Below are 15,153 nucleotides of genomic sequence, written 5' to 3' on the forward strand. Positions count from 1 at the left end.
AATGTGTGAGTGAATGGTTTACTTTTCTAGATTGGTTTTTTTTCTTACAGGGACGAAAACTATGAGTATACATAGCGATTATAGTTTAAAAAAAAAAAAAATGAAGAAAGTTTAAGTGACATAAAATGCACCAGTTGCTGAAAAACGCACTAGGAAAATAAAAGAAGCTTTTGCGTACAGATGTGGATGGAAGTGTGGTGGGGAATTTGTTCGTAAGAAAGGGGTTTGTTCACAGTTTAATATAAGTTTGCGAAATAATTTAAGTTAGTAAAGAAGGCAATGGGTCTAACAGTGCTCATAAGTTTGCTACGGATGCAAGACTGGGGAATGGTAGAGCCTTTGTTATTTGGAGCAACTTTGGTTTAGAGAGGCCTGGGCAAGTTATACTGGAAAATTGTTGGTGTCTGTAGCTGGTGTCTGTAGCACCGTTTATTTGTGGTGATCTCATCTGTATCTTATTATCTTATTCGAATATCAGTGTAAGTAAATATGTTTGGTTGTATACACATTGATGAGTATAGTTGTGCATGGACGTCTTATAGTTTAAATGCTTATTATTTGTGGCAAGGCGCAATAAAGATAACAAGACAAAAAATTGGTTCCTACTTATTTAAATCAACCCATAATGTATTCCATAGGGTGAAATCTCCTATATTATCCTTTTCTTAGTGTTGCCTGAATATGTTCTATGCAGTCAAATTGTTGTCATTTGGAAAAGGACGGTCCCCAAGAACTAATTTCCAAAAAAGAAGAGTCATCAGAAATGGGTGGGTAAGTGTTTCGATATCTCTTCTACTTACTATGTATTAGATCCTTAGTTTAGGAAAATTGTATTTCATTTTGTTAGGCTTCAGATGAAATTTTATGACGATGGAAATTCTGGAAGCAGATTTTATAAGTACTTATATTCTTCTTAGCAGAATAGATTTGCAGTATATAATTAATTGTAACGACGTATATATTTTTATTATACTTTTTATTGAGACTTGGAGATGTAGTTGCACCATGTTGTTTGCTAAAAGACTGTAGGACATAAATTAACATAGTGAATGCTAAATAAAAATTGAGTAGTTCCTATGGTTGTGTCTGTTGTTCGATATTAATATCATCAGTAAGCTATTATAAATATGGTAAGAGCTTGACACTATTAGTGTTTGTTTTCTTCTTGGATTGTGCCATAATAGGTGTTCTTGTAGTCTGTTTTCGATTGAAGTATTGTTTAATGTCATCTTTTGCTTAATAATGTTATTGAGGTGGAAAACTTTTGTTAAATAGATTTATTTGTCCCTTTTTTGATTTTCTTTTTTAAATCTATATTTAATTCCTACTTCACTAAATTGTTCTTTTGGTTGTTTTGTAGTTACTTCATATTGAATGGGCTTGAGAGAGTTGTTCGACTTCTTATATTGCCAAAGCGTAATTATGTAAGTGAGCCTAATATTAGGCATATATTTTTCTATAGTCAAGCAGGTGAAGTTGTTCAACCTTGAATTATGGCTGTAGGAAGGATTTATAGCAAAACTTTTGGCGAACCTTGAAAAATAAGTTAGTTAGTTGCCTAGTTGATGCTATTCTGTTTAACTAAAATTGGAACTTTTGATGCTTCGATAGTTTTTGAAGCGAATCAGTACTTTGTTCAATACAATCTTTTCTTTTACTTTTGCTTTTGATGCTTATGAATGTTGCATAGCTGAAAAAAGTTCTTTGTGGTCCAGCCAATGAGTATGGTTCGGAATTCTTTTGGTGATCGACGAGAAGGATATACTGATAAAGCAGTTGCCATAAGGTCATCTCTCTCTACTATGAACATAGAGTTTCTTTTTGTAATATTCACTTCCATATGTAGTTTCTATATTTTTATCAGATATACGTGCAGATTTAGGACCTTTAAGTGGTTAAAGATGGATCTTTTAAGTGTCGAACAATGGAAATTGATTTAATAGCATATTGTTATTCTTGTATATAGAATTTTAAAGATACAATAATATCATGTTTTGAAAACCTGTCCGGATTGGCTAGTCAAACCAATCCAACTGCTAGGCAAATGGCTATGGCGTTTTGGGTCTGAGAGAGATGTGTGGTGGAGAGTTGTGGTGGATTCTAAATACCGCAACCTATGGGGCGGGTGGTGCTCTCTCGAGCCGACATGTGCCTTTGGGGTGGGGGTGTGGAAGAACATTAGAAAAGGTTGGGATTCTTTCTCAAGATTCTCTAGATTTGTTGTGGGGGATGGTTCCAAGATTAGTTTTTGGCATGGTTTGTGATATGGGGACACGACTCTTTTTTTTTTTTGACGAGTAAGAAAAACTTATTAATAAAAAGTGTAAGGCGCCCTTAAATACACAGGAAGTATACATAAGAGCAGCCAAAGCTAACCCGTAAAGCCCAACAAAACCCGCAAAACCTAAACCTCAGAAGCTGAAAAAACACCCAAAAGCAAACTACAAAAGGACGCCTCTGTTATTTGGTATTGCCCGTGTAAAGGACACCTCTGTTGCGAATAATTTGGAGTTCTTGGGCGATTCCAACCAGTGGAACGTGAGCTTCATTAGGGAGGCTCACGATTGGGTGGTGGATGATTTTGTTTCTTTCTTCCAGGTGTTGCACTCAGTCAAAGTGAGCAAAGGCAGTGAAGACAAACTACAAAAGGACGCCTATGTTATTTGGTATTGCCCATGTAAAGGACGCCTCTGTTGCGAATAATTTGGAGTTCTTGGGCAATTCCAACCAGTGGAACGTGAGCTTCATTAGGGAGGCTCACTATTGGGAGGTGGATGATTTTGTTTCTTTCTTCCAGGCGTTGCACTCAGTCAAAATGAGCAGAGGCAGTGAAGACAAGTTGTGGTGGGTCTCCTCCAAAAAATGTTTGTTCAAGGTCAAGTCCTTTTACTCCTTAGCTTGCAATGAGAGTAGTTGCTTTCCCTAGAGAAACGTTTGGCGCACTCAAGCTCCCTCAAGGGTTGCCTCTTTTGTATGGTCCGCAACTCTTGGCAAGATCTTTACCCTAGACAACCTTAGGAAGCGGCATATTATCGTGATAAACAGATGCTATATGTGTAAGAAGACTGGAGAGTCCGTGGATCATCTTCTTTTCCACTGCGATATGGCTTATGCTTTGTGGAGTTCTCTCTTCAGTCGTTTTAGAATCTCTTGGGTTATGCCCAGATGGGTTGTCGAAAATCCATCAAATTGCATTTGAACTCCTAAACCCAAGAAAGAGCTCTTGGGTTTTAAGGGTTTCAGCCATTTTGTTGCCTTAAAATACCCAAACCCCATCCCCCTTCTTTCTCGAACTCAAAAGGCCCTACTTTACTGATAAAAATAGTCGTATTAGGATCGGTTTGGGCACTGGTGGTGGCACTCACAAACTCATGTGTTGGGGGCCATGGCCTTGTGCTGATAGTTTGCATGTACCATGCGCCAGCATGCTCCTTCCATGCCCACAAAAAATACTGGTATACCCAAATGTTGGTGATCAACAAGCAAAGAGATTGGCCTTTGTTCTTGTGCTGCCATGGAAGACAAAAGTTATGGGGTGGTGAGTGAGTGAGATGCTTGAACAGGTAAAGGAGGGAATCGGGGGTGGGGGGTGGTTCTATGATATGTATGTGTTAGTGATTAGATCCGTTTGTCAATGTTGTGTATGAAATAGTGCCATATAAATTGTTCCAGTTATTATTACTTGTCATAGTTTTTTTTTTTTTTTTTTATTCCTGTTATTGTTTCAGCCTTCATTTGACTGCTTACTTGATTATTTTTACTTTTTGGTTATGATTGCTCTTTAATTGTCATTTCAGGTGTGAAAGAAAAGATCAGTCTTCAGTAACAGTCAAATTGTATTATCTTCATAATGGAAGTGCAAGACTTGGATTTTGGTAAGCAAGGGTTGGGTCTAACAAAGTAATTTATGGTTAGTGATTTTGAATTTAACTGTCATATATTTTATTTTATAGGATACAGGGGAGGGAGTACTTGCTTCCTGTGGGCATTGTGCTAAAGGTGGGTGTGACGCATATAGTTTCTTTCAGATATCCTTGGACCTTTTGCTTTTTTCTAGAACCATTCATATTTATGAGGAACATTTTCTAGTTATCAAGCAAAATGATTATTGCTTAAGCAAATAGCGGTTGTTCATTTTTTTTTTCCCTCCTAATTAGGGGCTTCTCTTGTATACTTTTTGTGTACTAGGGTTACACCCCACTGCTCTTTTTTAATGAGATTGAATTACTTATAAAAAAAAAAGCTGTTCATTTCAACTTATTCTATTTTCCAACTACAGAACTAATCCCTGAACCATATTTTTTGCTTTTATTTCAATGCCCATGCTCGATACTCAAAGATTGTTACACCAGACTTTTTTGAATAAAACTAAGATTTCTTATTGATGTTCATGATTTGACTACATGTCCTAGAATTCTCCCTCTTTCTTAGTACCTTGTCCATTATGTCATTCTCTTCAATCTTGCAAATAATTTTGTTGTGTGTGGAAGGGCCTAAATACTGTTGTCTTTGCACACTCGCACATATGCTATGGGGGTCAAATAGTTGAAATGGAGTTCTATAGAAATAAGAAAGAATTATATTTGGCTTGTCTAAGTTGGAATAATCCAGTAAATTTGTTCATAGTAGATTGTCATTCTAGTATTTTTTACTGAATCATGCTACTACTATTAGGAGAATATTAATATATCCCAAATCATTATTTTTATTTGATCTTGAGCATTATTAGTTTAGAAATTCAATCACAACAACGAGGAAAATAATATGCTTTCATATTTTTAATTTTACCACTAGAGAAAATACGCCATCTACAGTCAACATCACATAAAAGAAATGTTCCTTGGTTATGTTAGCAGAACGTGTTTCATATTTATTTCCTATTCAATCCAAATATTGCCTTCGCACTTAAGGTGTGCGACCCTTCCATGGGTAGGGACTTGGGTGGTTGTCCCACGCTTGCCCTGGGTTGGTTCTGGGTGCCCACGCCTCCTTTGCCCCGATTGAGAGTCCAATAGCGACGAGAAGAAGCCCCGACCAGCCTAGCGGTTCACTGGTGGTCTTTACGCAAATCTCTACGGAGACTTCAGGCGCTGTGCGTTCAGAGGCCTCGCTGACAGCTTTGATTCGCGCCAGAAGTCAATGAAGATATCTATGCTACATTGCCTAGAGACGTTGGCCCTCCCTTGCCCTTTCGTTGACGTCCTGGCTGGTGTGGACTCCTTTGGGTTCTTCTCTGAGGTGCTTGAAAGTCTGCCTTGTATGGGTAGGCAAGGTGTTGTTGTCGAAGATGCTCTTTCTTCTCCCCTAACCGATGCTCTGTGCAGTATTTAGATTTGGTTGTGATTGCTAAGGGGGGTGAACAACAAGAGAGATAGGGAAAGCTGTTGCCCTGTGTCTCTTGGATGGGTTGGATGGGGCTAGTGATGGTGAGGTTGGAGAGGTGGGGAATTCGGCTTCTCAGAGGTTGTGCAATGTGCGAAGGAGATCTATCCTATTATAGGGATCTCATGTGTGGGTCATGAGAAACAGTTTTTGGCTCTTTTGACAATTGTTTAAGAGGAACACCGTCATGAGGTTTTGGTTTCTTCATCTAAACTTTATACGAAAGGTAGTAGGTAGCTTAAAAATTTGAAGTGCTCCATAAACTTTTACGCAAGAGGTGATTGTTCTCACCGTGCTAAAGGCAAGAGGGTACTTTCAATGTTTTGAGGATAGGAATTCACTCTAGCGCAGTGTGCAGTTTATGGGGGGTGTCTTGTGTTCTGGTGTTGATTGGATTCCAATGGGGCTTCATGAGTTCATGGGGTATTTTGTTTATGTGGGACATAAGGGTATTTCGTCATGGCTGTAACCTTTAGTAACATTGTAGTTTTTCCATCTGGGCTTTTGCGGGTGCCTTTGGCTAGGATTTCCTTGTTCTTTTTACTCATTTTTATGTGTTTTTTTTTTGTATACTTCCTGTGTACTTAGGAGCACCTTACGCTTTTAATGATATTTGTCAATTACTTATATATATAGATACATATTGTCTTCGCACTTGGGCCAAGGTAGGGCGAGTTAAATTGAAAGAGCGGTAATATAGTAATTAATGCGGAACTATATTGTATAATCTGCAATTATAGTAGAGTTTCTTGGGGAAAATATACTTTTATAGGATTAAGCAATTTGTTTACTAACCTGCTAAATAAATTGCGAAAACGTTGTTGTGTTATATAGTTTAACATGTGTTTTTCCCTTATTAATTCCTTTATTTTTTTATTTATAAAAAACTTCTTTTTTGTTGAAATATTTCAAAATGGGGAAAATACAACTAACCCCCTCAAAGTTTGACCACTTTTTCAATTCAGACCCTAATGTTTAAAAATTTGCAATGTGCCCCAACAAAGTTTCCCAATTTTTCAATATGGCCGATCCACTAGTGATTTTCATCTACTCTGACGAAAAGGGCCTCACGTGCTCCACACGTGATGTTTTTCATGTGCGTTTCTTTGTTTTACCCTCATTTAGATGCGGTCAATTACCGAATTGATCTTCAAACATTTCACGCGTGTTTCATACAATTTCACATCGTTCTCCTCCCTGCACCACCAAACCTCCTCCGGCCCTCTTATCCCACGCAACCCAAAACCCCTTCACCTACGCACCTAGTCCCGCAAACCCATCTCCATCAAAGCCCTCTCCGCTCCAATCCTCACGCAAGGCGACCTCAAGAAACTCGCCGCCGACAAGGCAATGGACTATGGCAAGCCCGACATGGTCCCCGGCGTCAGCACTGAATCCACCGCAGCCTTCATCGTCGCTAAGCCTGGCCACTTCCTCCAGATTGGTCAGGCGGTCAGCTATCCAACATTGTCGGAATCCCCACCTTGAAACGCACCGAGGAGCAAGCCCGTCAACTAGGTATCCCTCTCTCGGTCCTCAATGTCCACCCGTGCCTCGGCCTCGCCATCGACAGTGCAGATGAGGTCAGCCCGGATCTCAATCTTGTCAAAGGCTATGGCGGAGCACTCTTGTGAGAAAATGGTGGAAGCCCCCTCGGACAAGTTCGTGGTTGTGGCGGACGACACGAAGCTGGTGAAGGGACTTGGAGGAAGTGGGTTAGCAATGTCGGTTGAGGTGGTGTAGTTTTGCTGGAAGTACAACCTGATAAGGCTGCAGGAGTTGTTCAAGGAAGAAGGGGTTGAGGCAAAGCTGAGGTTGGGTGAGAATGGGAAGCCCTATGTAACTGATAATTCCAATTACATAGTGGACTTGTATTTCAAGACGCCAATAAAGGATGCCTTGGCAGCTGGGAAGGAGATTTCGGCTTTCGAAGGGGTTGTGGAACATGGGTTGTTCTTGAACTGTTTGAAGGTCAATTCGGTAATGGATTGCGTCTAAATGAGGGTAAAACGGAGAAACGTGCAAAACATCATGTGCGGAGCACGTGAGGCCATTTCCATCAGATTAGACGGAAGTCACTAATGGATTGGCTACATTGAAAAATTGGGAAACTTCGTTGGGGCACATTGCAAATTTTTTTAAATATTGGAGGCCGAATTGAAAAGGTGGTCAAAATTTGGGGGGGTTAATTGTATTTTCCCCTTTCAAAATTGTTACTCATTTTGTTCAAAATTTTCTAATAAACACAAAATTGTTACTCATTTTGATCAAAATTTTAAAATGTTTGTTAGGATATTAATCTCTTCAAGTTTTTTTTATAAGTAATCGAAATGTCATTTAAAAGCGTAAAAGGTGCATCTCAAGTTCACAAGAAGTATACAAGAGAAACATCTAGCTAGAAAGAGAAAATCAAGAAAAGCATGAAAACCTAGCACATTAGGATAGTCTAAAGCAGCTTTTCAAATGTAAAGGGTATTGAAGAAGAAAGGCTTTTGTTCCATCACCTAGCTTGTATGGTATTGCTTGCGTTAAGAATGCTTTTGTAGCAGATTATTTGGCGATTTGTAGTGGCTCCCATCAGAATTAACATACTCCTTCATATTGAGAAAAGGAGGTGAAGACGAGCATTGTTGGTCCCCCTCCAAGAGAGGTGGATTTCTTCATAATGGGTTTTTGGGAACCTTCTTAACATCCTTCAACAACTTGAAGGGAAAAAAAGAAAGAAAAGGAAAAGTTACATATATCCCCCTCAAACTACCATTCAATTGTCAATGTTCTTCCCAAATTACCAATTGTGTCAATGTCCCCCATAAGACCAACAAAAAGACAAAAATGACCATAAATTTGTTTTAGTAAGTCAAAAATGTCCTTATAAATTCGAGAAAAAAAAAAAAGAAAAAAAGGGAAAAGAACTATTTTTTTTTTTTAAAAAAAAAAAGAAAAAAAAACCGTTTTTATTTTTTAATTTTTTTTTGTAGAACTTTTGAAAAAAAAAATTAAAAAAAAATGGAAAAATAATATTTTTTTGAAAGAAAAAATAACTGAAAATTAAAAAAACAAGCGAAAAAAAAAATCCTGTTTTTATTTTTTTTTGTATAACTTTTTGTTATTTTAGATTTTTTTTGAATATTTTTTTTTAAAAAAGAAAAATTAATAATTTTATGAAAGGTAATTTTGTCATTAGGGGGGACATTGACATTTTTCGTAGTTTATAGGGGGAGATGGACAATGAGGTGATAGTTTGAAGGGGTTATGTGTACTTTACAAAAAAAAAAAATTTAGTACCTAGTGACATATTCACAACGATGATGTAGTAGGTTGTCTTTTTTTTTTTTTTTTTTTTTTTTTGTTTACCGCCAAGTTTAATTTTTCGATAGAATGTTACATAATGCATATTTTTTTGTTTTATTGTGTAGTTAGCCTGCTGTCTTGTCATGCTTAATTTTCTTTTTTCTGTTGGGTTGTGGTGGTATAATAGATTCGCTTCTTGTTATAAACAGGCCCTTATTGAGGTGAATGATCGTGAAATTTTTGAGAGATTGACATGCTGCTGTAGTGAGAAAGATGAGAGAGAAAAGGGTGCTGTTGCCACTCAGCTTGTGCGTGAAAGGGCAAAAATTATTCTTGATGAAGTTCGCGATCTGTCTCTTGTAACTCATCTTCAATGTCTAAAGCATATTGGTACTATTATGGAGTATTGCATGTTTTCATTGTTATTTCATTATCAGATATTAATCGCCTATGTTAACTCTTGTCATTACAAATTTAGGAGAGCATTTCCAACCTGTTATGGATGGGAGGGAGAATGAAAGTTATTCTGTTGTAAGTTCTGATTTTTTTCATATTACAGTTTTCCTTAAAATAAGAGTAAGAAGAATTACTTTGCACATTCAAGCTGAAGTGTAATTTTTATAGGAATTGATTTTTCAGTTAATGGGTTTCATATTCCTTTTTTGGCAGGTTGCTAATGATGTTCTTGATGAGTACATATTTGTTCACCTTGATAACAATTACAAAAAGTTCGATCTACTCATGTTAGCCACTCTTGCTCTTTTCTCTTCATTGCTACATTATCTTTCCCAACACCATGGTGTAACTTTTCATTTTTTGTTGGGAAGTTTTTTTCTCACATATTTACTTGATTTTTGGCTCTTTTCTATAGCTTTATGCTGCAGAAACTTTTCTCGCTTGTAGATCAGACGTCTGTGCCAGACAACCCAGATTCCTTGCAGAATCAAGAAGTCTTACTCCCTGGTCACCTGATTACCATTTATCTCAAGGTAGAAAACTAGAATTGCTATCTTCCGAAGGAAACTTTTGTTTTGGGAAGAAAATACATTCCCTCCCTTTATGGTTAGGCAGTAAAAAATACTGTGACACCTAAGCCCCTCATGGTCATGACAAAAATACAAAAGTCAACATATAAGTTACACATTACCCTGTAATCAATCAGAAAATTCCATGTCTTAACATTTTTACACTTCCCCTCATTCTATCACTCATTCATTCACGGTAAAAGCTAAAGTACAATAAACATTTTTTTCATTAAGGAAACAAATAATTGATTTGGCTATAAGAGAATTGGGGTGAAGGCGTATAATTATTCATGACGTGGCATAGTATGATTTGTTATAGTCTTGACATGTAACTTTGCACTTTAAACCTAACCACGAGGCTGTGTGACAAACTAAGCTTTAGGAAGGTTCCGTGTTATACAGCCTAACCACAGCGGGGTAACCTAAACTTTAGGAAGGCTGTGTTACAACCATTCATGTTTCTTTTGTTCTTTTCTTTTCTTGTCTGAAATGCATCTCATATGTAGCATTTGTCATTTTTCTGAGCTTGGGATAAAGACTCACTTCAGTTCCACCTCGATTTTGCTTTAATTTGTTCAAGTTGTAATGTCTGTTGGTGACAATGAATTTTTGTGTGTTGGGGGCGGGGGGAGCTCTAATTCTAAACAAGAGTGCTTTGTCTTTTACCTCTTATTCTGTTTGATGTGGGATTTGGAATCTTGTGTCCATGTCTCTGCAGCACTATTTGCAAAGTAAATAGTAATCCTGAATTTTACAAATATGTGAACAAGTGCTGCCATAGAAATCCAATGCTTATAAAATAAACATCTCCGTCTCCATCTCTCTCTCTCTCTCTCTCTCTCTGATAATTTAAACTTTCTATATTCAAAGGAGGAGGAAACTCAAATATATAGTGTGTATCAAAGGCAAGCCTAAACAATTACAAAGGGAAATTTAAAAGATCTAAAAATTCAAAAAAAAAATTGTGAAATGGACACTGCCTAAAGCAATCATCCAATCATGTAGTAGTCTCAAAAAATAAAGACTTGGTTATATGCTGCAGGAGTGGTTGTCTTGCTCCATCTTTTCATACATTATTCAGTTGTTTGCTTTTCTATTTGTAGTTGAAGTGTTTCCTTTTGTATACTTTTGGTGTACTTAGGGGCGCATTACGCTTTTAATAAAACTAGATTATTACTTATCTAAAAAAAGAATTTCTGCCTTCCTGTCTACTCATACTAATTTTGTCATTCTCCTTGCTGATGCATGGCGCACAAGCTGATATGTTTATAATATCAAATTTGCTTCCACCATATTGTCGTGTCAGTTAATTAAATTGTTGTTCGATGTTATAGAAGTTCCATTTTGTATACACTTTTTTTTTCTGTGTTTCTAGGAAAAACTAGAAGATTGGCTGCGTAAGGGAAAAAAGCTTCTTCAAGATGAGATCAATAACAAGAGTAAATATTTTGATTTTGGCAATGGTATGTTACATTTTTAAGTGCTTAAAGAATCTCTCTCTCTCCCTCTCTCTCTCTCTCTCTCTCTCTCTCTCTCTCTCTCTCTCTCACTCTTTCATTTTTATTTTAGTTTTTGCTATTTGGATTTTATTTTCATTTAAAAGGCGTTTCATGTAATCTTTTCATCTACCCGAGGAATTAGTCTGTACCATTCATATTGAAACCAAGAAACCAACAATCCTCTCTCTCTCTCTCTCTCTCTCTGTGAAAACAATAATTGTGTCCTTGTTCCTTGAGAGGGGTAAAATGGGAAATAAGAGAAAAGGTTGATTTTATGTTCTATTGTTAAGGCTAGGATTTAGTGATAAGTTGTTTGGCACATGACTGGATTTCTTGATTTGGTATTCCTTGATTTGGTAGTGGAAATACTGGCCACTGATTTGACTGTGGATTTCTCCACATGTTGAAGTTTACTGTTTTGAATATCTACTGGTTTCCTTATTCGTATAGTTCTGGAGAACAATGTTACAATAAAAGCATTTTGTTGTTAAAATATTGTACAGAAAAGTTTCAATGGATTTCTATATTTAAATTTAGATTATTGTTGATGATTGGTGACATCCCATCTTGTTTCATTGGATAATGCAGTATCACATGTCAAGAAGGTTTTGTATAGAAATCCTGCGAAGCAAGTTAGTTCTGCTGTTGAGAACATGTTAAAAACTGGAAGACTGGCTACACGAACAGGTCTAGATTTGCAGCAGGTATTGACTTTCTGGTGATCACCTTTGTTCTTTCCATTCAAAAATTTCATTGGTTGCTCTTTATTTTGGTTTTGCAGTGCATCCTTAACTTGTACTGATACACCATCGACGTTTGAAAATCTGTCAATAAAGTTCAATTGCATTCTAATATCTAAATGTAGCCTTCAAATCATTCTCAATGGTATGATCTTTGTTGGTCTTACTAATGGGTATTGCAAAATGCCAATTTCTCCCTTTTACACACACACACACACACATACCCATTTCTTCTCCATGATTATATCTCATTTCCCCATTCAGTGGTTAACTTACAGTTTTGTTGAATGTTAACACTTTGTAACTTGAAAAGAAAAAAAGTGTATTTTTCAAGCACACGGTTAACTCTAACTTAGATTGTTTTTTAGGAGGAACAAGTCATTGGATCTTTGGGAAAAAAGGACCCTTATTCAATTCATTACTTGAGCATCTGTCTTCTAAGTAATTTTGAGCAAACCTAATTATGCAATTTCTCATTTTAAGCACTAAATTTTGATCGTCGTAGATCCTTTGCAATTTAATTGCCTAAAACCTTCTGTTTGCTTTGAAAAGATCTTCTGTAATGTTTAATGTATCAGAATAAGGAAATAATTAAAAAAACATGCTGTACTCATTTATATGTTTGCCTTTTTCTATAGAGTTTTTTTGTTTATATTAAACTAGATTTGTACTTTATGGATTATGTTTTGCTTCACTAGAGAGCAGGATTTACGGTTCAGGCAGAGAGGCTTAATTTCTTGCGTTTTCTTTCGCACTTTCGTGCTGTTCATCGAGGGGCTTCATTTGCTGGACTTCGAACCACAACTGTGCGGAAGTTGTTACCTGAGTACGTTACTTGCTAACTTAATTAGTCACATGTATTTCATCTTGACTTATATTTATATTTATATTTTTGATTTGTAGATCTTGGGGTTTTCTTTGCCCTGTGCACACACCTGATGGGGAGCCATGTGGTTTGTTGAATCATATGACTATCAATTGCCGTAAGTTGATAATTTTTTTTTGGGATAAATTTATATTCCTATAACTCTATGTAAATTACCTTAAAACTAATACAATGCCTTTTCAGCCCTCTCTTGTGGTGTATTAGAAATGAATAAAGTGTGTGCAAATAAAATTTGTGTATCTATTTTAATGATATTTCAATTACTTTTTTTAAAAAAATTATGTGTCTATACGTTGTCTATACAGTGGTTCAAGTAAACAATTAAATTTATTTGTAAAGTATCAAGTGATATACAATTGAAACACTTGAGATGCTCCTATTTGAGAAATGGAGTCGCATGTTGTTGTTATAGCCAATCAATGTTTTGATAGTAGGATTAGATCTGGTGAGTCTGGGGTTCTTTGTAAGTTGTATATTGAGAAGGCATGTGATCATGTCGATCGGGAGTTTTTGTTATATTTGTTGAGGAGGTGCAGTTTTGGAGGAAAATGGTGTTCTTGAATAGTGCACTGTATTTTCTCAGTGCGCATTTTTGTCTTGGTGAATGGCAATCCATCTAGATCGTTCAGTAGCTCCTGTAGTTTGAGACAAGGAGATCCTTTGTCACCATTATTGTTTGTCATCGTCATGGAGGTCTTAAGTAAAATGCTATTTGCCATTGAAACTGGGGGGGTTCTTTCGGGCTTTTCTGTGGGGTTTAGGAACATCAGTTAGCTTAACATTTTCCACCTTTTGTTTTATCTAGTCAGGTGTTTCCTTTTGTATACTTCGTTGTGTACGTAGCGGCGCCTTATTCTTTTAATAAAATTTCCAATTACTTATATATATATATATATATTGGGGATTAAGGTTTAGTAGAATTTGATTTAGTTGGTGGAAAGGGAATGATATGATTCATTAAGCGAAATTACCTTAAACAGCAATTACAATCTGAAAGTGAAATGATAGCATCAATATGAGAAAATAAAAGCACAAATTTTCCAGTAAATTGTATAATCCAATTGATTGGCACAACCTCCTTAGAAGTGGCTTTTGTTTTCCAATTTATGTACGAAGTTATATCAATGGCTTTTGTTGAATTTGAAGAGAAAGATGCTACAAATGTTGTTTTTGTGGAGAGAAAAAATTCAGTTAATGCATGAATGTTCTTATTTTGAATTTTTAGATAGCTGTTCTCTCTGTTCTTTATATTAGGGGCTTCTTGTATACGTCCTGTGTACTATGGGTTGCGCCCCTTTGAGCCTTTTCAATATATTTTACTTATCAAAAAAATATAATTCTGTGTTATGTGTCATGTTGTGTATCATATAGTTGAATTAATGATATGTTTAATGTTCTTCCCTGGTAGTCTTTTATGTAGAAGATGTTTTGTAATTCAGTCTTAGGCAAATGAGTCTGTAATTGTGTTGTATTGTTTTGTTGTTTGGTTGTAGTTCCCTTGGAGTCAGTTTGTGGCGAGGGAACTTGAGTAGCTGTTGTGCAGTTGTGCTATGTTTGTTCTTCATACCTTAATGAATTGTTTATTCATAAAAAAAATAATAATAATAAATCTTTTATGTAGAAGCTATATTTAGAAATCTGGGTTGCTTTTGGATGTTTATTTACTAGTATTCATGATGATGTTTTCTTTATGCGCATTATCTTTCAGGTGAACATGACATCTAATACTTTTTTCTCTTATATTTTTCAGGAATTACGTCATATTTTGATTCCCAAAAAAATATTAGAGATTTTGAAAAAATACAAAATAATATTGTCGATTTTTTGACAAATTTTGGAGTGACACCTCTATGGCCATACCTAGATAAACGTGGTACTCCTGCAGTTCTTTCTGTCCTTCTAGATGGTCATGTTGTTGGCTTTGTACCTTCTAGTGAAGTTGAGAATGTTGTAGCTGAGTTACGGCAATTTAAATTGTCAGCTACTTCAAAGGTTTGTTTTGTCAAATTTTATTTGCCTTTACTCCCTAGAGTTTTCTTCCTTGGATGAGTTGCTGATATTTTTATGTGGCAGATTCCTGGTGATCTGGAAGTGGGATATGTTCCTCTGAGTTATGGTGGAGCATACCCTGGTTTGTACCTCTTCACATCTCCTGGTAGATTTGTTCGGCCAGTTAGGAATATTTCAATACATCTTGAGAAAAGTGAGAATATTGAACTTATTGGGCCATTTGAACAGGTAATACAGAATATCCAAATACATTTCCTACCTCATAGAAGTTTGTAGATAAATTTAGGCTTTAGTCATGGGGTGAACTTCTTTTTTTGTGG

At 36.3% G+C, this 15,153-nt stretch overlaps 1 protein-coding gene and 1 pseudogene across 1 annotated transcript in view; both read left to right on the plus strand.

Annotated features, from left to right (window-relative positions):
* LOC133880085 (DNA-directed RNA polymerase I subunit 2) overlaps nt 1-15,153 on the plus strand; it is a 33,020-nt gene that overhangs the window by 796 nt on the left and 17,071 nt on the right. Inside the window, exons 4-18 of the mRNA XM_062318966.1 lie at nt 695-771; nt 1,361-1,424; nt 1,716-1,786; nt 3,798-3,875; nt 3,954-3,999; nt 8,883-9,063; nt 9,152-9,204; nt 9,343-9,416; nt 9,545-9,662; nt 11,074-11,161; nt 11,786-11,901; nt 12,636-12,763; nt 12,841-12,920; nt 14,574-14,815; nt 14,897-15,061. Coding sequence (XP_062174950.1) covers nt 695-771; nt 1,361-1,424; nt 1,716-1,786; nt 3,798-3,875; nt 3,954-3,999; nt 8,883-9,063; nt 9,152-9,204; nt 9,343-9,416; nt 9,545-9,662; nt 11,074-11,161; nt 11,786-11,901; nt 12,636-12,763; nt 12,841-12,920; nt 14,574-14,815; nt 14,897-15,061 — 1,581 coding nt within the window. The remainder of the gene's footprint in view (nt 1-694; nt 772-1,360; nt 1,425-1,715; nt 1,787-3,797; nt 3,876-3,953; nt 4,000-8,882; nt 9,064-9,151; nt 9,205-9,342; nt 9,417-9,544; nt 9,663-11,073; nt 11,162-11,785; nt 11,902-12,635; nt 12,764-12,840; nt 12,921-14,573; nt 14,816-14,896; nt 15,062-15,153) is intronic.
* Nucleotides 6,508-7,514, plus strand: LOC133879780 (probable ribose-5-phosphate isomerase 3, chloroplastic; annotated as a pseudogene).

The sequence above is a fragment of the Alnus glutinosa genome, chromosome 10, assembly GCF_958979055.1.
Source record: "Alnus glutinosa chromosome 10, dhAlnGlut1.1, whole genome shotgun sequence".
Taxonomy (NCBI): domain Eukaryota; kingdom Viridiplantae; phylum Streptophyta; class Magnoliopsida; order Fagales; family Betulaceae; genus Alnus; species Alnus glutinosa.